Source organism: Zalophus californianus, chromosome 16, assembly GCF_009762305.2.
Source record: "Zalophus californianus isolate mZalCal1 chromosome 16, mZalCal1.pri.v2, whole genome shotgun sequence".
Classification (NCBI taxonomy): Eukaryota; Metazoa; Chordata; class Mammalia; order Carnivora; family Otariidae; genus Zalophus; species Zalophus californianus.
In genome coordinates this window covers 54,708,298-54,733,673 of record NC_045610.1, presented here as the reverse complement: position 1 = coordinate 54,733,673, position 25,376 = coordinate 54,708,298, and the positions used below count along the sequence as shown (strand labels likewise).

At 49.9% G+C, this 25,376-nt stretch overlaps 1 protein-coding gene across 4 annotated transcripts in view; it reads left to right on the top strand.

The window, feature by feature from the left end:
* SLC39A11 (solute carrier family 39 member 11) overlaps positions 1-25,376 on the top strand; it is a 331,048-nt gene that overhangs the window by 79,434 nt on the left and 226,238 nt on the right. For 3 of the 4 annotated variants that reach the window (XM_027626245.1, XM_027626246.1, XM_027626249.2), the window contains exon 5: positions 18,898-19,039. In XM_027626245.1, coding sequence (XP_027482046.1) covers positions 18,898-19,039 — 142 coding nt within the window. The remainder of the gene's footprint in view (positions 1-18,897; positions 19,040-25,376) is intronic. The other variant, XM_027626247.1, reaches the window with a different exon arrangement.

Genomic DNA, 25,376 nt, shown 5'->3' with positions numbered 1-25,376 from the left:
TCCTCCGACGTGTCAGTTACTACTTTATAAAGGATTCTGTAAGCGGAAAACTGGGATGGGAAGTGGACGCTAGACCCCGGGGGCCAAGTTAAGTTACCACCTGTGATGTCCAGACTCCTTTGTTCATTTACTAGGGAGCTGTGACCCTGATGTGGTAGTTCTCAAAACGTGGTCTGGGGACTGTGGAAGTTCCTCGAGATCCTTTCAGGGGAAATGAGAGGTTAAAATAATAATAATAAATTGAATCATGAAAAAGTGAGTTAACTTTATAACAATACAAAGATTTTGCTTTTTTCACTCTCATCCTGAGTCCTCACTGATACCTGCACTATTCTCCATACCTGCCCTAGATCGACTGGTAGGACCTTTTCCTAAGAAATAATCTCTTGTCCTTCGGCCATTGCTAACTTTCTATTTTTGTTACAGCAGCTGAATGGATGCCCTGCCAAACATCCACATACCCGACCTTCCTTTCTAATGGAACTCCAATTTTGTTTGACCTCGTGATGTGCCCAGCTGGAAAGCCTCAATCTGGCAGCTTCCTTTGTGGCTAGACCCAGATGACGGGATTGGTGGAGGTCTTTAGGGGGTGGCTTTCCTACTCATCTTCTCCTCCCCCCTTCTCCTTCACGGAACAAGAGGGTAGCACCTGGGGATGCAGCCCACATGGCTAAGGGCGACAGGGCGGGAAGCCAGAAGGAGCCTGGCTCCTCTGGGCCATCTTGGGGCCACGGAACCAGCTTGATTATTGACCCCAGGACTTCTTGCTGAGTGAGACAGATAAGCCCTTTATGTGTTTAAGTCGCTGCAATAGGGTTTTCTGTCTCCTCCCCCTTCTCGTTCTTCTTTTTCTTTTCTTCTTTTTTTTCTTCTTGTTCTTGTTCTTCTTGGTCTTCTTCAAGATTTTGTTAATTTATTTGAGAGAGAAAACGGGAGCATGAGCTGGGGGAGGGGCAGAGGGAGAAGAGAATCTCAAGCAGACTCTGCACCGAGCACAGAGCCCAACACGGGGCTCGATCCCACAACCCTGAGATCATGACCCGAGCCCAAATCAAGAGTCTGATGCTTAACTGACCGAGCCATCCAGGCGCCCCGGATTTTCTGTTTCTTCTAATCAAACCTAGTCTTAACTAGTTATTTGAACTGACTTTTATGCAAGGAAAAGAGGGCTTCTGTCATTTTTCTATTTTACCATTAGTTCAAATTCCCTTACAAAAACGACAAGCAGAACCATGGAGGTATCCATGGCGGGCACAAGGGCTTAGCTGGAAGCCTGTGTGGTCGCTCAAGAGGAAGCAGCCAGGTTGAAGGAGCTGGTCGTGGTGTCTAGCAACCCACAGCATCCTCCACCTTCCTGCCCGACCTCCCACAGAAGTCTGCTCTTTGTTTTTTGAGTTCTGGACAAAGAAAAAGAGTGTCCAATGGGAGGTCTGCCCAAAACCTGACCCTGGCGGAGAAGGTGGGGGGCAGGAGCCCAGGCAACCGAACATGATGACTTAGAGCACGTTCCTTGTGTAGAACAACATCCTTTTCCGAAGTCAGCCCTGCGAGGTCCTGTGCGGACTGACTTTGGTGGCTGTGGTCTGGGAAGGGAGCCTCACGGTCCCCAGGAAATAATCCATCATTGGCAAATAGAGGAGCACAAACTTAGAAACAGCGACCTTTTCTTTTCAAGCTTCTCCGAGGGAGGTAACAATGGAAAATAATTATAAAGTCTCCGTGGGCCCAGGGCCCCTGAATGGAAGCGAGCAAGGGGTATTGATTAGCTCAATGGCTCTTTAAAGAGCTGGCTGTATTTGCCCTCATGCCTCATAAGCAGGCAGCCTCTCTTCTGTCTCCATACTTATTGGATTTTAGATGGCAATGCACACAAACACTGCTTTTGCTGGGTAAATATTAGGCTTATGGCTGGATGGGGAGACCACAGAGGGAGTCTATCAAATGGAAGAATCGGCAGGGGAGGGCTGTCTATATTGTAATGCCCAAACCTGGCCTGGCTGTGCACCTTCCCCTGACTCCTTCTGTCCACTGATCCTCGCCCTCACTTTCCTAAAGTGACAGGCCACGATGGGGCCGTCATCCGCGGTGAAAGGAGAACGTGGCCCTGGTCACTGTGAAATGTCTTGTTCTCTTCCGTGCTGGGAGCCTGACGACACCGAGTCTGTTTTCTGTCCCCGTCCCTGTGGTTTCTACTGCGAAGACAGCTCCAGTCACAGTACTCCATGTAATAATGAGATGATAATCACAGCTAATATTAATTGAGGGCTTATTACATGCCAGGTGTCTTGCTAAAATCCTTACATAAATGTCTTCACTCTCATTCCAGAGAGTAGCTCACATCCGAGCAGGTTGGAAACACAACTTGCATCTGCACACTTTGCCTAAAGTCGGGATTTCAGCCCCTTTTTGCAAACCAAAGGTGCTTTGTTAGATAAAATCTTGACTCCCCAAATGGCTGCATTGGAGGTCCCCTCCACCACCTGCAGCTTCTGTTCTTTAGTTAAACAGACTACAAACCAGTTTAGGTCTCGTGTGCCCAGTTATACTGGGTTGGGGGAGCCCTGGGCTCCTGGAGGGGGGGGTTGCCCTTCTGGGGAAGGAAGAGTTTGGCCCACAGGTGCACTCCTGGGGGTTCAGGCTGAAAGGGAGCTGCTCAGAACCTGTTCACATTTGTTCATGTCTCTGTGCTCGAGTCAGAGCCAAACTTCCTTGAAGAGCTACTGATCATAGGGGCTGATGGCGGTCTCACTCGCGTGATTTTAATACCTGCTCTCCATCTGGATGGAAAATAGGAGAAAACACATTCTCTGTCAGGGGTTTGGGAATAAGAGGTGAGGTATTCATGAAAATTGGGGATGTCATGCCATTTCCTGTGGGAGATAGAGTTGCATAGTCAACCCAGAGCTGATTTCTGGCCACCTGAGAAATAAACTGATTTTCAGAGAGAGGGAGAGGAACTGAGTGTGTGTGTGTGTGTGTGTGTGTGTGTGTGTGTGCGTGTGCGTGTGCATGTGTGTGTTTTTGTGCGCATGTGTTGGGTGAGGGATGGTGAATACAAACCTGATGATTTCTATAAGCAGATTCTAGGGGTAACTGACTACTGAAAGTCTCATTTTAATTCAGGTTCTCAACCACACCCACACCTGTCCTAAGAGAGGGCCATCGTGAAAGAGCGCTCACCATCACTCTGTGGTTTACCTTCTCTCTCCTCCTGCCCCGTGCTTTGGTAAGCAGAAAGTGATGCAAAAGCATGAAATTTGAGAAACAAGAGGTCTGGCTGATTCAGAGGCAGGCAACTCAGCTTCTTGGTGATCCTGTCCGGCAGCGCAGGGAGGTACTCCTGGCCGTCAGCCTGTGCCCTGAGCACTGGAGAGGCGAGCAGGGACACTGAGTCCCAAGCCCCACGGGGGTGGTGTGGACAAGCAAACACACAGGGGAGCCCGCTGGGCCCGGTGAGGTGAGCTTGCAGGAGTCGTTTTAGGAGAAATGACTTTCTACTGGTTCTCTGCTTTGCTTTTGATGGGGAGCCTTCCTCTTACCCCCTTGGAGAGGTTAGAAGCCCAACATGACCCCAGGACTCACAGTCCTTTGACTCAGGCCCCTCCTGGATTGCTGTTCTCTTAGTTAATCCTCCAGTCGCCTTTTGAATAGGCATAAAATGAGAGCCTTCTGGGGCAGATCCTGGTCTATTACAGTGGACTTAATTCTCTTCGATGAGTTTTGCCCTCAGCAAGATGTCAACGCTTGATTTTTCATGTAGATATTAAGTTGATAGGGCTGTTATATATGTTCTTTTATTAGCGCCTTCTCTTCCCTGCCTGTCTGGCAATTCAACACATACACTCAGGATTCTCTTTGTTTCGGGCATAAAAGGGAAATCCTGTATTAGTATGGTGTGGCTGGTTTCTGAATGTACAGCTTCTGATGATGGGCTTGTCACCTGTAATGGGCTCATGTTTCCCAGCCCAAATAACTAGTACTGCAAATGTAAAGGTGAGAACTTGCAGCCATGAGAAGCAGAAAGTTGCAAGCTTACGCAGCAGGTTCCTGGTTAAGAGGAAAAATTTAATTTAATTTAATTTTTTTTTTTTTTTGCAGGGGAGGGGTTTCAGTGTGGGGAAGGGAGAGTACGATCTGTTGGCATCTTTTCTCTGACCCCGCAAAGGACCCTGACTTATGTAGTGATTATTTGTCTTATGTTTTAAAAGCTGGCTTTTAAAAATGTTGAAAGCATAAAGGTCCAATGGTTTGGGACTTTGGGGACTTCCTGTGGATACTGGGAAGCCCTGGCTTGTGGTGCCGGATGCCCCTGGCCTCTTTCTCCCTGGGGACCAATCCCCAGACTTTGGCAGGATGAATCCACTTTGGGAGGAGGAGCCCCAGAGGCTAGAATGCCAGACTTGGGGAGAATATGCTAGAGGCCGTGATATTCTGGGATGAACTCTCTGTGTGTCACATGTGCCCTCTGGGCTTCACGATCTTTACAAAATATTAAAGCACGACATCCGTTGTCTTCGATCACCATCTATTCTCAGGGTCTTGGTCTTCCCAGAAACCTGGGAGATGAGTTTGGTGTGTCTCCTTTTGGATAGTTTTTCCTGTGTATTTACAGGAGTCTTGAAAATACTCATAGAAAATATAGTGCGTGTGTGTGTGTGTGTGTGTGTGTGTGTGTGAGAGAGAGAGAGAGAGAGAGAGAGAGAAAAGGAGAGAGGGAGGACACATACATGCACAGGGAGGGGGAGGGGAAGAGAGGAAAAGGGAGAGAGCCAGTGAGAACATACGTGGCATATTGTTCATGCTCACGCTTCCCTTGGCTGGTGCTCTGGAACTCTGGAGCCGCCCTGTTTTTTTTTTTTTTTTGTCCCAGGGGGTTGTTTTAGGGGACAGTTGCCATAGCTCATATCTTGTTGAATCCCACCCCCTGTCTCTCTCTCCTGCACCGGACCCCCTAAGAAGGTAGAGCCCTCCCTGGGAAGCCCTCCCCTGTGAGGCTGGAATCAGCTGGTCTGTCCATCCTTCCCTTAGGCCAGGCCCTGGTGTTGGGCTCCCTTAACACATCTAAACTTCCCCGTGGTCCTGCTTTGTGCCGATAGCGTGGCTCCGTAACTGGGGGAATGTGTCCCAGGCATGGGAAGAGCCACTAGGACTCTGCGACCTCGCCTTCTGTGGCACTGGCTTCCCGTGCCGACCCATGAGCTGTGCATTTCAGGTGGGGGAGTCGAGGTAACTGGATTTGATCCCTGGCTCCTGCTGGGGGCTGCTTAGGGGCCAGAAGAACCGTGGCTTGGGAAGTCAGTGCACCGCCCCCCCCATAATAAATATATATTTTTTCCCCTTAGTTAACACTTTGGGAGGCCCAGGGTAGAACAATCCGGGGCTGAGACTGGTTACATCTTGCTTGAAGTGAAGCTCTCGCATTCCCCCCCCCCCCCCCCCCCCCCCGCACCCTCGCTGACCCGGTGCGGAGGGCTCAGGCACGAATTGCGCAGGCGCGGGTGTGCGCGGCAGGTGGGGCTGCTGTGGACACATGCCCCACCCCCTGGTCCCCCAGGCAGGTGGGCGGCAGTCAGGTGGATGGGGGGCTGTTGCTGCCCGTTCGTCGTTTCTCTCCTTGTGACCTCAAGCGCTGTCAGTAGCCCTTCAGATCCGCACCTACATCCCTCCACACAAATGTCCTAGTCTTAGAAATGGGGGGAAAAAGAGACAATGTCAAGCAACCAGTTTGCAGTGAATCTGTCCATACTGTTTCCTGCACTGAGCCTTGCACTGTCCGTATTTACCTTTGTGGAGACGCCCCTCTTAATTCAATAATGGACACCTTCCTTCCTGCTTGCTCTCTTAACTCATGGGATTTGGGGGGCAACAGGTAATTTTCCAGGTGTTCATTTGTTCCTGCTACCAAGTCCGAACTTTGCTTTCCAGACCCCCCGGGGGAACACATTAATCTTGTCTTCTTGTGCCCACCAGGCACGCAGGATGCTGTTCCAGGTCAGATGAGGGATGATTGGGGGGGGGGGGGTCTGAATGATATTAGTTGCTCCCCTGAAGAAACAACAAGGAGGGTGGAAAGGAGCAGAGTCCGCAGAGGAAAGCACTCTCCTTAGTCTAGGGACCAGGACACAGTTAACCTGCATATTAACCTCTCTCCTTGATCCCATGCACCCTGACAATGACTCTCCAGCCAGCACTCTGGTTAAGCCGAGGCTGATTTGCTGGCCTCCTGCATCTGCTCCGAAGGTGTTCAGTGAGAATGCTTCCCATATTGTTCCACCTGCACATACGTGCTAGAGGAAAGCAATCAGTCCCTTTTTGCCTCTGACCAGTTTGTGTTTTTTGCAAAGACTCTCACCCCTGACTGTTGAGCTTTCCATGATGGATTGTTTTTCTGGTTTGGGAGGAGATGATTCTGCTTTTTCTCTCTTAAATTAGTCTTAACCCTCCTGGTTACCTGTGGACACGTCAGCCCTTTGGTCTCCTTCCCAGGAGGGCACTCTGATGTGTAAGCCAATTTCAGACGTCCACCGGGATATATTTGTTATCTGGGTGTTCCACATAATAGGGACACAAGCACATAACACGTGCTTGTATGCAGATTCATCTCAGCAGGGTGCTGTTTGTATAATAAAAAGGTATGGTTTCTCACTGTAGCAGGTCTGTGAACTTCTGGAAATACCATCACCTTCAAAACCTGCATATCTCCCAGCTGTGGGTATTTGCTCGGCTTCCCTGTGGGGTAGGGAGGCAGTTGTGGTCTACAGATAATCCTCTTGGGAGAAGTGCCCATGCCTGAAAGCTAGTCGGGCTAGCTCTTGTGGGCGTCCCATTTTTCTCAGCCTTAATACCCAGGGAATCCATCCTCAGGAGAGCTGGGCCTTCTTCCTCTTGCAAGCCCTCTGGGTGTGATGTTCCCACGAGGAACCTCTGCCCGAGAAAAGACAGCCCTGCAAACTCATTGCACTAGAGATGGCAGCCCGTGTTCCCCTTGACGCCCCTTTGGGCCTAGAGTCACTCCGTTGTTGCCCTCTGCTGGTCTTGTCACCTGGCGGGCTCGTCACCCTGATCCAGCTGGGATGAAGTCCCACTTTGCAGCTGAGGGCTTTTTGTTCAAGATGCACCATGGAAGTGGCTTGGAAAGTAATGGGGAGGAGTGGCTGGTGGGGTTCTCCCATGGAGAGAGCAGATGCCTTTGTCTAGAATTAGACATCTGTAGATTTATCTAAGGTTGGGGGTAGAACAGGCCTTCCGCGTTGTCCGCGCCAAAGTCCGTTCTTTTACGAGCAAGAGTTGAAGTGTGGTATCAGCAGAGCTTTCTTCCTTTTCAGGCTTCACGGCTGTTGGGATGGCGTTGACCCTGCCTGTCTCTGCAGCTTCCTGTGGTCATCCATCCTGCCCTCCTCCCCACCCAGGAAGCTTCTCCCTTATGCTTTTATCTTGATGTCCACTTTCCCCAAGTCTTGCTGGCATTTCTGTACCCGCTTCATCCTACCGCCTAGGTATCTCCCACTAATACTTAACTCCAGTTACCAGCAAGTGACACACAATTTCTCTTCCTCTTTTCCTTTTTAATGGGATTTCTAATAGGATAAGTGTCTTGCTGACATTGTTAGTAATGAACAGTCTTATTCTCATTTTCTGGTGTTTTGAGAAGGATTTTAATTGCTTCAGTTATATCCCTACCTCCCCTGGAGGCCATTGGCTCCCAGCTGTGAGGTAGTTGACGGGAATTAGGAGTCCAGGATAACCACGGACTCTGACAAAACCAAGTGGCTCATCCCGGTACCAAACATGGCCTTATTAGCCCCGTGTTTATAACTTGAGGCTAATTTGTTCCCCTCACACTAATTAGCATATCATCACAGTCCTGCAGTGGCCTGGGGACTATCCTGGTTTCTCACTTAGTCCAAAGGTCAGCGTTGTAGGACCACAGGCTTGACGGGCTCCCCTTGCCCCGACAAGCTCTTTTGCCCTTTGTTAATCGCCACAGAGCTGTGCAACGAAGACCAACGTGTACCCCAAAGAGGCACCACAACCTGGCTTACCTTTGGACTTTCATGGGTCCCTTCTTCTACCAAAAAGGACTAAAAGTTATATTTTACAGCTAGGTTGGTATAAAGATGAATATAATACAGGCTAGATTCATTTTTTTTTTAAAGATTTTATTTATTAGAGAGAGAGAGAGAGAGCGCATGAGCAGGGGGGAGGGACAGAGGGAGAAGCCGACTCCGCGCTGAGCAGGGAGCCCGATGCAGGACTCGATCCCAGGACCTTGGGATCATGACCTGAGCCGAAGGCAGACGCTTCACCAACTGAGCCACCCAGGTGCCCTGGATTCATTATTATGCATTCATTATCACTCTTTTTTTTTTTTTTTTTTTTTTTTTTGAGATCGTGGCTTTGATTTCCTCCCGAGGAGACCCTGAGCAAAGGACCCAGTTTAAATGTACTCCTGGATTCTTGACCTCTGGAAACGGAGATAGGAAATGATGGATGCTCGCAGCCCCTGACCGGGTGGGATTTTTGTGCCGCAGTGGTAACCTCATACAAGCAGGCCGTGCGTCTCCCCTCGGGTGTGTGCTTTGGAACTTAGGCTTAGGGAAGAAAGAAAAGGGGAAGATGTGGGTCTCCACCTCCCCACAGCAGGAAGCAGAAAATCGTTCCTTAGACGCAGGCGGCTCCAGTTGGCGTTGAGCTGCCAAGTGCTCATCAAGCCCAGATAACGTTGAATAATTAATTCTGCTTCAAGCAGAGTGATGCCTTGGATAAAGCCCCATTAAAAAAAAAAAAAAATCAAGTCTGTTCTCAAAGCCAGAGCTTCTCTTTTGAAGTGGTTTGCATGCCATTTGCACGCTGTTTCCTTAGCATAAAAATGCTCAGGGGTTTGCACCCTCACCCAGGGTGTGGCCCCCCCCCATCCTCCTTTGAGTCACTAAGGGGCCCCTGATTCCACCTTTCCCAGCTGGCTTCCTCTGGGCCCTATACGCTGGTCACAGTCCCATTTAGGAAGCTGTGTGTCTCAGCCTTGGAGACACAATGATCAGGAGACAGACATGATTTTCAGAAACGGTTTGAGGCTTCAGACCCTGGTGGTCGAGGCCCCCTGGGGACCAGTGATGCTGAGTGGGGCAGGAGGCTGAGGGACTGATGATGGAGGGTGAGGGGGGTGACTGCTGGAAGGCCTCCCCACGCTTGGGGTGGGGGGGCACCACCGTCCTGTGCCTGCCTCCCCTGTCCTTCCAGGCCACTCCCTGGTGGGCTGTGGGGGAGGCCATGCCCTGCCGAAGCGGCTCAGGACAGAAACACAGACGCCGTGTTGAGGTCTCAACCCCGCTCCTTCTCTCCTCACCTGTCGGAGTTAGTGCTTATGTCTCTAGTTCCCTGGATGGATAGTTCAGTGCCCCCGGCTTGGCGCTGAGGGCACCTCTGTCCCTTCTGACCTCTGTGTCTTGCTTTCCATTATAGGCCATCTTTACTGGCGGTAAGATTTCTAGGTTCTTCTCTTGTTGCCTGGAGACCCAGTTATGAGGTTGGGCCATTACCCCATAGAATCCTGCTTCAGTTTCCATCCACCTGTACCCGTGAAGTGAGTGTTCACAGGCCGTCATGTGTAGGCTGAGACGTTGAAGGTCGTGATTCCCCATCTCGGGGATTGTGCCAGGCCTGGAGAGACATAGCAGCACCGATCGCCCCTGTGTGAACACCATGCTCAGACAACTCTCCCCGCCGAACGTAGTGGCACACAACCTTGCGCCTAGTGTGTGCTCGTGTTCCCACATACCTGCCTTGAGTCGGTATCGGTGGGGTCGCTTCTTGAGGTGTATGTTGCCTTAGTACATTCCTGGTTGACCGCAGCCTGGTGATAGGAAGAGTAGAGAGATTTGGAGTCAGAAGTTCTGGGTCCAAATCCTGCTTGTGCCTCTGACTAATGGTGTGATGTTAGGTAAGTCATTAGCTTTTACGACTTAGTTTCCTCAAATGTAAAATGGGGATGCAGGTTTGCATCAGTCAGCTTGGACTGCCGTAAAAAAAATACCACAGAACTGGTTTGCTTAAACAATAGAAATTTATCGTCTGTTCTGGAAGCTGGAAGTCCAAGATCAAGGTATTGGCAGGGTTGGTTCCTTCTGAGGCCCTGAGGGAAGGATCCATTCCAGACCTCTCTCCTTGGCATGTTGCCTGCCATCTTGTCTCTGTGTCTTCACGTTGTCTTCTCCGCATGCGTGTCCGTGTCAGATTTCCTTCTCTTATAAGAACACCAGTCAGATTAGATTACATCCCATCCCAACAACTGCATTTTAATTTAATTACCTCTTTAAAGGTCTTACTTTCAAATAGAGTCCCATTCTGGGGTCCTGGGGTTAGGACTTCAACACAGGAATTTTAGTAGTGAGGAAGTTCAGCCCATAACTGGGGTGATGATGCTACCTGTTGGTCAACATCGGAAGGGGGTATGGAAGATCACATGTGATAATAATGTAAGAGGGCACATTAGAAGCTGAGCACGGTGTAGCAAGAGGTTTTGTGCAAAGAGAGGTGCTTTCTCTAACACTGGTTCTGGCACCTGTGTCCAATGAAAGCTGTTGGATGGAGTCAGCTCTCCAGCTGCTGTTCTAGGACTACTTGGAAGCCTCTGTCATCTGTACGGGGCTCCACCACATCATTTGGTCTCAGCTTGGCTCAAACATATAATCTGTCTATTGAATCTGTGCTTTCGCAATTAGCTTGGACCAACTGGATCGTAAACACAAATGCAAACAAAGGCACTGAGATCGAGCAGTAGGATTTGGTTATAAAGGGGTCACCTTGGTGATTCAGATTGTTGGTATTGTTTTTTTTTTCTGTAGATTATCATTTAAATGAAAATACAAAATTAAAAAAAATTTTATATAAAACTTTCAGATCTCTGAGCATGTGTCCTTGGGTCCCCATCAGAGAAGCACTGTTTTGGGCGAATGAGACTGAATTTGTGGGTTTACTCGGGAGCAGTTTTTTATAGGCTCGATCCATGGGGGGCTGCATGTGGTTCACGGGCTCCCTGATGTTCAGTGCGACATTTGATGTGTCTGTGCATATGTGCTGTGGTAGATCGCAAAAATGGCCACAGATCCCTCCCCTGTTGCCATCTGTATTCTGGCAGCATGACACTAGATCTTTCCTACAAGAGGTATAGTTGACTTCGGTGGTCGCTGACTTGGCTGCAGTCAATGGGATGGTAGCAAATGTGATCCAGGCAGAGACTTGAACGGCACTTGACATTGGACGTCACCTTATCTCGCTGCCCCTGAAACCCTGAATTCACTGTATGAATAAGTCCAGTGTCGTCTGCTAGAGGATGACAGGCCACATGGAGAAGAATCCACGTTTCCCAGCCAAGAGTCGGACAACTCCTGGCCAGCAGCCTGTGGGCTGCCAGATGCATGTGCCGTCCTGGACCGTCCAACCCCTGGGTAAGCCAGGAGTCCAGGCAACATTGGCTGAGCCCAGGCAGCAGATCGACAACAGTGCCGCATTGACTGGAGACTCACGAGCATTAATAACTGTTGCTTTAAGCTACTAAGTTGTGGGGGAGTTTTGTTACCTAGCAATAAGCGTCTGATACACATGCTTTTTTTTTTTTTCCGGGAAGAGAAATCTTATCTTTTAGCAGATTTCTAGAAGGATCTGATGTCTTTCAAAAGGAGAACATAGGTAAGAAAGAGTTGCCTGAGAAAGCCCAGCTGGGGTTTCTCAAACTGCTGAGAAGCCAGAAAAGGTTCAGTGTGGATCAGAAGGGTGTATTTTAATGAATTCCAGGACTAGGCCGAGAGGTAGGTTAAAAATGATGATATTCCTTGAGGATTGGAAAGAAAAGACCTCATTATACCTAAGTATCTGCATTTCTTTAGATTTGTATTTTTGTTTTAAGGAAAAGTTATATTTTGAGTTATAAGAAAACACATACTAGTTTGGAAAACTCTGCCAAGCCCCATCTCTGTCAGCCACACTAGCGGAACACTTGGCTCTTTGGAACATAAGTGTAGAGCCGCTTACCTGGGCCAGCTATGGGAGGGCTGTCTTTGCAGGCTTCTGGAGAGCTGTATCTTTGCAGAGCTGTGTGGTGCTTTCAAATCTGTTTTATATGATTAAATAGGCTTGATTATGAATAGTAATTTGGCATCAGAAATAGGAGAAGGTTTTGTCGCTAAAAAGATAGTCTGAGTAATAGCAGACTTACGTAGCTTAAATATAGCTAGAAGTCCGTAATTAACTTCTGCCGTTGTGAAGCTCCAGGCCAAGGTCACGGAGGACATGGGCAGGAAGGGGGAAGACGTGGCCTTGGAGGGGTCATGGGCTTCACACTGGAAAGGTCTTAGCTTCAAGGGGAGCGAGCTGGGCTGTCCCACTCTGAGCGCTCTTGCCAGGAAGGGGCGTGGACAGGAGCCTTTGGGTGGCGAGTCACAGGGTAGGGGGCTACCCATCCTCACGTGGTCTCAGGGCTGATGCTGAGGGTCGCACATCATCATCAGGAGGGCCGAAGCGGGTGTGGGTGGGAAGCCCTGCTTCTTGCCTTTAGCTAGACTGCCTTGAATACTCCGAAGCCTTTGCTTCCCCATTCTGCATGAATCCCTCTTTCCTTCTTTCTCAAGGCCTAAACGTTTTGTGGCCACCTAGGTCTTTGTGTTGTAGGTTATGCAACATTTCCCCTCTCATTTTGGAGGTTTGGGAATATTGTTCATTCCTGGAAATTAATGGGGTTAGTGAACGCTGACACAGTACTGAGCCCTGACAGAAGAGCCAGAAGACACAGCTCCCGCTTTGAGAATCCCTTGGTTTTGAGGTAGCCAAGGATGCCGGAAGTTACCGTGTGCTGTTTGGTAAATGCTGTGACAGAAGCATGTGTGGGATGTCCGGGGAGCACAGAGAGGGAGGCATTTCTAATCCAAACGAGGCTGGGTCTACCTAGGAAGGCTTCCTGGAGGAGGGAGCTCAGTCTTCTTCAGCCCAGATTTTAAAAGTCTCCATTATGGAACAATTAGAAGCTTGAAAACCTGCCTTGCTGGCCATTGATTGGATGCTGTGCTGTCATCATAGGGAGAGGCGATATAGGCTGAGTAAGAGGTGCAATCCTAGCGTGCTCAGGCAGGGCAAACCAGGGGGGACCAAGTTCTTTGAGCTGTGATTTTTTCCTTGTCTGTAAGGCTCCTGGTTATGACCCATGATCCCTGAACACATGGGGAAACTGAGGTAAGAAAGATGGCAGCGTTCTGCCTGAGAGAGCCAGAGGCAGGATTGTACCCTCTGCCTCCGTATCTACACTGTTCAGTGTCCCTGTTGGCTTTGGGGCCAGCCCGGCCCTGGGCAGCAGGCTGCTGCCGGGCTCCCTGGGAGAGAAGGTCGTCTATTATGTAAGTGTCATCCCTATTCTGGCCAGTGATCAGGGGCGACATTTAATTTTCTTTCCATTATGTGGAATAATTTAAGATTGTGTTACGAGTGTCATTATTATTGCAATTTCCTGGTAATAAAAACAGCATCAATTATTTAATGTCACCTTATGTGTCTGGGTTAAGTGGGGTTACTGGGAGGCAGAGGCTGGGCGCAGGGGAGGAGGCACAGCCCCCAGGGGCTCTGGGCACGTTCCCGAGCATCAGCTTGCCCCGAGTCCCCCAGGGGAGGGGCCGCGGCCCCGCTTGGACCCTCGTTCCCTCCCCACTGGGGTGTAACACTGCCTCGCTTTATCTGTGGCTGGGTGGCTGGCAGGGGCCCCCGTTAATCCTCTGACCTTTCCCTCCATCCCTCATTAGACAGCTCTGACTTGCTGGCCAACCTCAGTTCAAGAGCCCGCACTCTGTGGGGTGGGGGGAGCTCAGAGTCATCCCAGGACTCCCCCAGCCTGAACGACCGTGGCAGGCAGCGCGCCCATGAGTATCAGAGGCTGGTCTGCTCTGCCCTCCCCGGCAGGTGTTCGTAGCAGTTGACATCCTAGCGGGAGAAGAGCCAGAGGCAGGTGGACACGTGGAAGTCGGCCACTGGGACTTGGAGCAAATGCATCGAACTGCTTGTGATGAGTTTTGGGGCCTGCAGCGCTTTGGCTCCTAGTGACCCGTGTCCAGCTGTGCTTTGGCAGGGGGCTTCCATTTGCCCTTACAGACTTCTTCATCCGGACATGGCTGCATCCCCCTGGCTGTTCTCTAGGCTTTTCCTTGTGGGACTCATTTCTTTGGGGCTCTAGAAACTTCAGTGAGCAGCAAACCCCGATGAGCGGCGCCTGGGTTGTATTTCTTAGAGGCGATATATGTATTATTTTCTGAAGCCTTTCTGTTTTCATGGAAAGGGCAGGCTACTTTCCTGGGGGGCTGCTTTCTTTTGCCCCCCCCATTTTATTTCTTCCTTCTTCCCTTTCCTCTCCATTCCTTCTCTTTGGCTTCTGGAAAGTGTTAATTATTCTCCATTTCCTGCCCCTTTGTGCAGCCCTTCCAGAGTGGGTGGAAATGGCTGTGTTTGTTCTGAACCAGATACTTGCTCTGAGCCATTAATAATAATAATAATAATTAATAATAATTCTGTTGCAAGAAGACAGCAATCTCAAGTTCGGTGGTCCTGGGTGGTGTTGCCTGGTGCCTCCCAGCAGCCCCCTCCCTGCTTTCAGGACCATGCTGGATTTTGGCGGGGTGGGTGGGGATGGGGGAAAGGGCCCGGAGGAGGGCTTGGGGGGAGGGGGTGGTGCTGAAGAAAATCAAGATTTGCACTTTGAGAAGGAGCCTCATGTCTGGCACCTTAACAGTTTGGTGCCACAGCAATGCAGGAGCCCACCCGAAACTGCCAGACCCTACCCCGACCGACGGGCGGCTGAGCCGGCTCTCAGGGCTGCGATGGAGAGTCAGGAGCCGCTTGCATTAGTCAGATGTCTGCTCTGGAAGGGATCATGCTCTCACCTTGCTGTCCTCGCCGGGGCCAGCAAGGATCAAGTGGGGAGCATGAATGCAAAAGCTTTGTAGAAGATTACAAAAGAACAGAAAAGCCCCAGAAATGTAAGGCAGTAATAACAAGTAAAGAGGGCTGTTTTGCCATCAGCAAAGCAAGAGGAAGATGTAGAGAAGGAATTTCTCCCCAGGGTCTTGGTCACTGGCAGACAGAGCAAGGCTGTGTTCAAGGTAGCGCCCCCTCCACCTGCAGTCTGTGGGCTCGGGGAGCAGCCGGGGCTCCAGGGAGCGAGGGGTGGGGTCAACTCTGCAGGTCACCCCTGCAGGTGCTTCCTGACTCTTCCCCCACTGCCATGGGCATTATGATCAAGCCAACAAAGCAGCATTGGCATCTCCCATGGGAGCCATTCCCTGAAATTCTGAGGGATGTATTTCTATTTCTGTTGTCCTCATCAGCGGTTGAGTGGGGAGGGTGGGGGACGTTGAGAATCCCAGAAGGGAATGTGGAAGGAGTGCTGGGAAGCCGGCTGTGTCGGGCTCAGAGACATGTAGGGAGCGTTGCCAGGCATGGGGTGCAGAGACATGTAGGGAGCGTTGCCAGGCATGGGGTGCAGAAGCAGTGCTGGGCTTCACCCTGTGGGTGCGCCCTGCAGCTTTCTTGCTGCCCCGTGGCCCCAGGTGGGGTGTGGGGTGGGGCGCACGGGAGGGGGCCGGGCTAGGTGGGATGTGCTGGGTCCTTGTCTAGCTTTTAGAAGGACAGCTTCTTTTTTTTTTTTTTATGTAAAGATTTTATTTATTTATTCATGAGAGACAGACAGAGAGAGAGAGAGGCAGAGGGAGAAGCAGGCTCCCAAGGAGCAGGGAGCCTGATGCGGGACTCGATCCCAGGACCCTGGGATCATGACCTGAGCCGAAGGCAGACGCTTAACCATCTGAGCCACCCAGGCGCCCTAGAAGGACAGCTTCTAAGTGAATTGGAGGTGGGATAAAATGGTGAAAGGAGATGGTGGGGCAGGGGGATGCTTGCCTCTTGGGCCTTGCCGGAAACACGGTCTTCAGAAATCATTGTGGCTTCTTCCCTGACATCCAGGTCTTTGCTCAAACGCCACGGTCTCAGAGAGGCCTCCCTCAGCGTCTTACCTGGAGGGGAGGGCTCCATCCTTAACATTTCCCAGCCGGCTAGCAACACCTGTCAGGTGCTGGAACAAAGCCTCGCCCGACACCGAAACCCAGGGCGCATCCTGCTCTGCTGACTGGGACTCCTGTGTCTTCTTGCGTTATTACTTCCTGGCACTCTGTTCTGCATTTATTGTTATTTTGTTGTCTGTCTCTGGAAGGAGAACTCAAGATTCATGAGGACAGGGTACTTGGCTAACTTTGTGTTGCCATAACCTGGCACAGCTCTGGGACACAGTTGCTGCTTCATAAGAATTTGCCAGATACACGAAGGCAGGCAGGCTTCCTAGAAAAAGTGGCAAAATTCTTAACCTTCACAGTAAAAAGAGGGTCTGTGAGTTTATGAGTTTCCAGCATTACCAACAACATGAGGAGCTTTGGGGCCCTGACCATCCTAAATCGTTCGAAAGCAGTGTTACTCAGCTTCAGCCCGGTGACATTTGGCTGCACCATTCTTTGGGGCGGGGGGGGGCTGTCCTGTGCAGTTAGGATGTTTAGCAGTTCCCCTGGCTTCTGCCCATTAGATGCCAAGACCATTCCTTTCCCCCACTCCCTGCACAAAAATGTGCCCATTGCCAGTGTCCCCTGGACGGGAGGAGGGGGCAAAATCACACAGGCTGAAAACTACTGTTCTCAGTGAAAACCAGGTCTCTCCAAGCCGCACCTTGCTAAATGGGCCAAGTGAGCAGCGTTGGGCATCTGAATGCTGTGGTGTTCCTGCTGTAATGAAGTGGTCCTCTTTCCATATCCTTTCCCCAGTTATGCATCAATCACATTATAAAAAAATCACATTATTGGGGCACCTGGGTGGCTCAGTCGTTAAGCGTCTGCCTTCGGCTCAGGTCGTGGTCCCGGGGTCCTGGGATCGAGCCCCACATCGGGCTCCCTGCTCAGCGGGAAGCCTGCTTCTCCCTCTCCCACTCCCCCTGCTTGTGTTCCCTCTCTCCCTGTGTCTCCCTCTGTCAAATAAATAAATAAAATCTTAAAAAAAAAATCACATTATGAAGGAAGATGAAGGAAGGAAAGTCAGCTGGCACATTCTTGTGGTGAAACACATCCTTTATTGCTGTAGTAATTCCTCCAATGTCAGCGTGAGGCAGAGAATGAGAAATAATTAAAGCACATAAACAAACAAAGAGCTGTGGCTCTGGTCCACGGCGCAGCGCAGACACCAGCTGTCACCCGGGGGTGCCGACAGGGACTTTCTACGGGGGAGAGACTGGCCCTCTCCAAGTCCCTTCTGTCCTCACGATCCTGCCCATCTGTACTGCCAACCTCGAGTGTGATATGGTGTGACAGGCCGCCTCTCTCGGTGCTCCTCCCAGGGACAGAGCAGGGGAGATCCTGCAGCCCCTGGCACTCCACAAAGGGACCCGACCACCGGAACGAGGGAAGCTCAAACAGAGCCACGAGGCTTTCCCCCCCCAACCCCACCTTCAAACAACAAGGTTCAATGAGGTGTCACTATCCTTATTTAAAGTGTGTTATGGAGAACGTTGCCAGTAAAGTGATTAGGACAATATTGATCTATTGGACAAATGGGAAGATATGAGAGGAAGGGCTTATGTTTTCATTTTCAGCATGTCATCAGAAAGAAATAATGAATTAAAATATCTGAATTATTAGATTCTCTTTCTGCTTCTGATCCACACTGACATTGGTAAACAAGAAGGCAACTTGTGCATGCTTTGTGTGTGTGTGTGTGTGTAAGACACAGCCAGGCATAACTTTGATGAGATTCCTTCATGAAAGCAGCCTAGCCAAGACTTTTAGTCCTTGCTTATAAATGGATGCATTTCAATGATCAGATCATCAGTCTTCTCCTCTCCCATATTAGAGGCACATACTTTAAATGGAAACTTCTGTTTGGAACTATTTTTGCCTGGATTTCAAAAAAATATCTTGTTTTTTTTTTTTTTTTTTTTCCCACCAAGATGATTCTACTCACCTTCCCTTAGCGACTAGCATCAGTGTGTTTGGGTGAAGGTGAAGGATGGAAGCCCTTTTGGGGGTGCTTACCCGTGTTCCTCATCCCCATCGGGATCCTGTGCATTTGTAAGCCATCAGCAGGGTTGGGGGGTTTCCACAGATGCCTTTGGAAGAGAAGCTCGGCCCCATTACGGATTCATTTATCTGTTCCTACTGGAATGTAGGCTTCATGAGAAGCTATGACTTAGTTTTGTTCACCAAGGAGCCACAAAGTTGGCGGTCTATAAGTATTAAATAAACATCGCGGATTGAAATTGAGATTTTGCCTGGTTAGTGTAGAGACGGTCACATTAACTAGCTCCAGGGTGACATGGCTGTTTTAAAGTCCGTCTGGACTTAACTCCAAATATGTTGGGTCCCCGTGACTTGTCGCTGTTTCCTTCTTTTGAGGTGCTTTTGTTTGGGTTGCTTCTCCTTTGGATCTCATGAGAAACGGGAAGGTGGCCAGTTCCTAAAAATGTTGACCTTGTTCCTGTATGCAGCAAGGCTGCCATCTGAGAGAACCTGCCACGTAGCCTTCTTGGGACAGTTCGGGAGTTGAGTCCCTTGTGCCCTTTGCCCTGCGGTGATGAAGCGTGGACTGGGGGCCCCCCTCTTTCCCAATATGTGTTCTTCCCATTTCTAGGATCAGCATCGATCGATCCTCAGATCCCAGGGTTTTTGTCACCCCAGAAGCTCTACAACCAGAAAGCTTGTCGTCTTCCTTGTGAGCCCAACCCCGGCGCTTTTGGGAGAGACCGGCCGGCTGCCCAGGCGGCTCTGAGCTGGAGGAATCTGGGGAGTGAAGGTGGTGGGGGTGTTACAGTGACGTCACTGCTTCTTGTTTCAGGGTGCCGCAGAAGACCCCCCGACGGCCCTGGCACTGAACTTCGCCCCTGCATCGATGAAGAAGTCTGACACTGAGGGTCCCAGGCTGCTCTTCCCAGAGAGTGAACTTTCCATCCGGATAGGTAGAGCTGGGCTTATTTCAGGCAAGCTCCCTGCAGACCCTGGGCTGGGTCAGGCAGCCTAGGCTCGGGCCTGGTGGCAGAGGAAGGACAAGGCACAGGCCCGTGTTCTGTCCTGTCCATACATGTGACTTACCCCACCGTGGCACAGGGCTGAACCGGTGTCTGGCCCCGTGCCTTCCTTCCCTGTTGCTCTCCAAACCACCTGCTTACCACACAGGAGCTCATAGGGCCTTCTCTTTGTCTTCCCAGCTGGGCCAAGTGCACCGGGACCCCTCTGGTGGCACTGGGCTGATTTGGGTTACAGCACCTGGTGTTTGTCCCTCCATCTCCTGCTGTCTGATGGACCGTGAATGCTCCTTTGCATCCACACGACTTTCCTCTTTTTGATGCACCTGGGAAACTAGCTTTCTCTCACTGATTCAGTTGGGAGCCAGAAAACCCCCAAACACCTTTTCTCTTAAGGTAGAGGGAACACCCTCCCCGAGAGGGAGCACCTCACAGTTGCTAAATGCCGGGAAGGTGCAACCGGGCTGTGGCCCACTGACAAGGAGTGGAGGGTGCACTGGAAGGGGTACATGGTTTTCCAGTCTCTGGGGAAGACTGTCCCTCCTTGTCTCATCATTGCGTGCTCATTCAGGGCATTTGGCTAATTGAAGGGCCAGTTAGCACGAGGAGCGGTAGGTGCCTCTCTTTCCCTTTGAATTGATTGAAGTCCCAGGCTGTGAAATGTATGCCCCCTGCCCTCCCCACTTCTTCCATAGACCACGGACTTGGGGCTAAAACCACAGAAAAGATGCTGAGAATGGGAAGCCTCCTCCCTTGCACAAGGTTCTCTCTTGACGAATCGGGGAGAAACAGACCGGCTCCTGGTCACTGTCTTTCGCATTAGTGATTCAAGGGAGGAGAGTCCTTCACGTTTCTGTGCTGGCATTTGAATTTGATCTTTTTACCACGTGTAGGGTCAGGCGATCTCTAGACCCTCAGGGGGAGTAAATGTGCTGAAGTTACAGCCATGCCCGTTCTCACTGATCTGTGTTCCCACCATGTCCGGGACGAATTATTCGTGCAGAACTCAAGTATCTTCCCCACTTGGGTTGATCCTCACCGCCTCTGACAACTTCCTCGGTGAGACGTTATCACCAAGTGCAGACTCGTCGAATATCAGCTGAGAGGGTTAGCACGAACATCCTGCCCCCGGCCTCCAATCACACGTGCCATTCATACTCGAATCAGAGCGACTTAGGTGTTTTCTGCTGTTCCCCTTCTGTTGGAGAGTCAGGGTCTGGAGGATAGTTCCTCCAGGAAAGCTTGTCATTTGTCATGCCGAACCATGGGGACACAGAGACAGAAGGCTTTTGTCAGCCCTTACTAGCTATATGATGCTATTCTGCAGACCCTTCTGAAGACCTCATAAAAGTTCTGATTCTGAGCCTTCTCTTGGGTGAAAAAGTTGGCCAGATTTTGTTCTATCCTTTTTTTTTTTTTTATCTTCAAGGCCACAGTGGGGGGATTCAGAGCCTGTCAATCAAAGAGGGTGAACAGTGGCAGTCCCTTGGATAGACCCTATCCAGTGGGGCCAGGAGAACATAGGGTCAGTGAGAGCTGGCTCTGCAGGAGAGGCTCCCGGGACTATTGGATCTCAGCGGTGAGTGGGGGGCTGTGTGGGAGGGAGATGCAGTCCTGTCTTCTGCTGAGGAACACACTCCTAGGCCCAACCTGTGACCAGGCTACCCTCGGTCGCCCTTGCTAACTGGTCAGATGTAAGGCGAAGATCCCTTGTGAGAGCACAGAGATGGTTTGCCGAGCCTGAGGGAGCCCAGCGATCTCCAGAAAGGTCGCTCTTCTGCTCACCTGGCCACCCCTGGGCGGGGGGTCAGGCAGTTGAAGACTCTAAAGCTGATAATGGCTATTTGCTGACTTGCTGCATGCAGATCGAGCCGGATGCATTCTTTGTGCTATCTGGATTTGCCCTTAAGCTGGCTGTAAATGGAGCAAGGAGATCAGTTTAATGGCTATTTAGTGAATAACATCGGCCTTTAAAAAATAATATTGGTGCTGCTGTTAAAATGTTCCATAATTGGTTCGGCGAGAGGAAAAGCCAGGAAAGCCACACTGTCGGAGAGGGGGTTTAGCTGCTCTGAGTGGCGGCGGCAGCCCCACTGGGCTGGGGAAAGCATTTATGAGATACTTTCCTATTTATGTCTTGGTGCCAAATGTTTTACGATATCAACTGTTTTCAAGGCTGGGGATATTTTGGGACTTAGCTAGACCAGAAGTTTATTTTTTTAAACCATCAGTCTCTCTCTCTCTCTCTCTCTCTCTCTCTCCATTCAGCTACTTATTTATCTCTCTCCAACTGGTTTTCTTTTAATTAAAAAAGTAATAACATGGATTAAAAATAGAAAAGTAATTTTTCTGCCAACTTCAAGCCCTTTATAGCCCCAGGCTTCCATCTCAGGCACACACACTGTTTCTAGTTCCTTGTGTGCCCTTTCAGAAATAATATGTTTATACAGTTGTGCTTGGCCCAATGTTTCTTACCTTGTGTTTTTCAGTAAAAACACATTTTTGGCCTTTGTTTCCTGGGGTGCTCATAGATTCATCCCATTCTTGTTACTGGCCATGATCTTACTTAATTAGTCCCCTCTTGATGGAGCTCTAGGTTGTTTCCAGTAATAGGCTTTTATAAAGAATGTGGCAGAGAGCCTTTTTATAGGTACCTCTCAGTGGGCGATTATATTGTTGAGTAAATTCTAGAAATTAGGCCAGAGATTCTATACATCTGGGGGTCCATGAATGGACACCAAAGGGTTCATGTATCTCTTGACATTTTATGCAAAATAATATGTGTTTTTAGAAGCCAAAGGTCTATAACATCCATCACACTTCAGGTGGCTCCATGACCCTGAAGTTCATCTAGATCTTGGGTTTGTTTTGTTTTGTTTTGTTTTGTTTGCCCCAACCTTCTCCATTCAGCTGCCCGGTTAGACTTTTATTTTATTTTTTTTACTAGCACTCCCTCTAGGTTCAAGAAGGGTAGTAAAAAGTGAATCAGTCCATTCTTTTACTAATTGTTAGCCGCCCATTTCAGTCTGTTGTTTGTTCTGAGGGAGGATGTTGAAACTCTGCTTCAAGATTGAGGGTTTTTGTTTGTTTGTTTTGTTTTTTCCATTGACCCATTAGCATGGCAGATGGAGAATCGTCTATAATTCTGTGTATCTGTGGAAGGAACAGGAATAGGCATTATTTTCTGGTAGAGAAAGAGGTGGATTTAATTTGGTGAATTATTTAGTTATGAAGTGGCACCTGTTTATTTTCTGTAAGCCTTTCCAAAGCTTGTTGAGGGAGTAAGTGAATGGGGACTTGAGTCAGGAAAGCATAAGCTATAAGAAACTCTAGTTAGAAACAGATTTTTCCTTAATGTCCTGTTCTTTTACAATAGGAGAACTTGCCGGCAGGAATAATTTTAACTTACAAGCCATGTTTTGCAAAATGAAACCAAGGCAGACCTAGTGTTCAGTGGGTTATAGGTTTGCATGAGTTGCCATCACCAGCCCATTGGCAGCATTTATTTGTTTTTATCTTAGTCTAACATCTCGAATTCCTTCTTGGTTATGCTACTAACTGGCTGGGTAGTGTCCTCCTATGGAGACTGAACTGATTTTGGGGGAGAGGATTTGCCTCTTCTGACTCAGGGTTCCCACGTGCCTGACCCCCAGATTAGCACCCCGTGGGGCTTGCCCATTCAGAACCAGAATGGAGTCCATGTGTTCCCCGATACCTTTGTCCCTCCTCGGGACACCCTCATTTGTCCTCCAGGTATCCCATTGTCCCCTTTTAACCTTGGGCTCTCCCCTGTTTTCCCAGTTAAACATCCTCCTTAGGCACCTCTGGGAAAAGATTGAATACAACTCTGAGCACCCAGGCATCCAACAATCCACAGTGTGTTACTCCTGCTCATGCGTTTGCATTTCACTGGGGACAGATTCTCTAGCTGGGTAATGAAACTGCTAGGTGGATTTTCATGGTGGTTGATCTTTGGAGGATTCTATTTTTCAATAGGTAGGGTACCCGGGGAGGGCACTGTGCAGGGAGAAATCCCCTCTCAGAAGACAGCTGCCTGTTCTCTCTGTAAGCCCAACCGCGGGTGTTCAACTCCCAACTGCTACATTTCCTTGGCACTGAAATTCCTTGCAGTAGCCTAATCCTAGGGAGGCAGAGAGGACTTATTTAAACAGCTTCCAAACTCCTGTGACAATCACTTCTTTCTTCTTCCATATCTTCTAACTTTCAGAGTCTTCCTCGAAGGAGATGCTCCTTCTGTCACCAATACTTAGAGTCGAATTTAGTCAGCTGAAATCTACCAGGAGTCAGGTAGCTCCTAGAAGAAATTCTGAATGTTTCTTTGTAATCAGGTCTCTAAAATCGCATGTTTAGTATTGTTGTGAGATGTTTCTTAGTAACTTTAACTTTTGATCAGCAAGATCTCTAAAGAAGAAAGAATAACTCCACAATTTTTAATGTAAATTTAATGTCTTGGCATGTGGTTTTAGCAATTAGACTCTTTTTTTTCCCCTTCTGTAACTGGTTGGTGAGGGGACACTTCAAAGTCTTCTCCTGGCCTAACTGAGAGTTGTCTGGGGCCTGGAAAATATGCAGGTCCTGGCATTGCAGGACCCCCTCCTTTTTGGACTGGGGCCTGTAACCTGGGTTTCTTCATTAAAAGGTTGGGAATGAGCTAAGCCTCCCAACCCGTGGCAACAGACCTGGGGCTATTAAAATGCACCACATCTTAATACAGGGAAATAGGAAAATATTTTGCAGAAGGGCGAAGAGCAAAGTGTTCAATAAAAATAATCACCAGGAGCGCTTTGGCATCGTGGACTTTGAATAAAAGAAGGAAGTCACGCCGAAATACCCCCTTGGCCAGGGCTCTGCGTGGGTGGGACGAGCAACCATTTGCACGTCCCAGCTCCTGGAAGCATTATTAGGTGCATACATTTTAGAGATTCTTGTGCTTCTGGAGAGCATCATATTTCACCTAATATTGAACACTCAAGTAGCACTTTTCCCGTCTGTGTTGCCTTTTCCTAAGCTAGGCGGTCATTTGGGGCATGTGCATTTTCACGAGGCCTGGGCTTAGAGGCAGTTTGAATAAATCTGTTGAGGCTGCCATAACAAAGTCCCACAGACTGGGTGGCATAAACAGCAAAAACTTATTTCCCCCCAGTTCTGGAGGCTGGAAGTCTGAGGTTGAGGTGTTGGCTGGACTGGTTTCCTCTGAGGCCCCTTTCCTTGGTTTGTTGGTGGCCACTTTCTCCCTGTGACCTCACGTGGTCTCCCCTCTGTGTGCAGGGTCCTTATCTCTCCTTACCAGTCAGATGGGATTAGGACCCACCCCAGTGACCTCATTTCCACCTAATTACCTCTTGAAAGATCCTGTCTCCAAATCCAGTGACATTCTGGGTTATAAGGTTTAAGGCTTCAACATAGGAATATGAGGGGCACACAACCCCGCCCATAGCAGCACTTCACAATTTTTTTAAAAAGTCATTTTCCCGTGGCTGGTCATCAGTCTAAAGGAATACCAGGTGGCGGGGGGCGGAGCAAGATGGCGGAGGAGTAGGAGACCTGGATTTCGTCTGGTCTCAGGAATTCAGCCGAATAGGGATCAAACCATTCTGAACACCTACGAACTCAACAGGAGATCGAAGAGGAGAGTAGCAACAACTATCTGAACAGAGAAGCAACCACTTACTGGAAGGTAGGATGTGCGGAGAAGTGAATCCGAGGCGATATTCAGGAGGATAGACGGCGGGGGAGGGGGCCTCCGTCGGCCGCTTCTGGCAAGTGCTAGAGCCACGGAGCACAAAATCGGACCTTTGAGAAGTCGGCTCCGCGGAGGGACGTCACTGCAGTGGCTAAGCGGGGGGTGGAATCCTCCCGGGACAGTGTGGTCTCAGGACCCTCGGGGTCACAGAAAGACTGGGGGTGCCTGAGTGTGCCAGAGCTCCCAGGGATCGGAGCGGGGAAGCCGGCTGCAGAGACGGAGCCGAGGCGCGGGCTCTCAGCTCGGGGTTGCCATAAACTGTGATCCGCGGCCCAGTCGGGCCACTGCTCCTCCAGCAGGGACCCAACAGACGGCAGATCCGGGGAGACTCCTCTTCCTTCCTGGGGAGGAGTGGCGCGGGAACGCACCGCAGGGATCTGCTGGGTTTGGAGACTCCACACGGGGTCGGGTGCCAGAGATAGAAACGCTCGGTCACAGGCCGGGTGAGCACGGAGTGCGCCGGAGACCGGGGAGACGGGAGTGACTGCTTTTCTCTGGGGGCGCACTGAGGAGCGGGGCCCCGAGTTC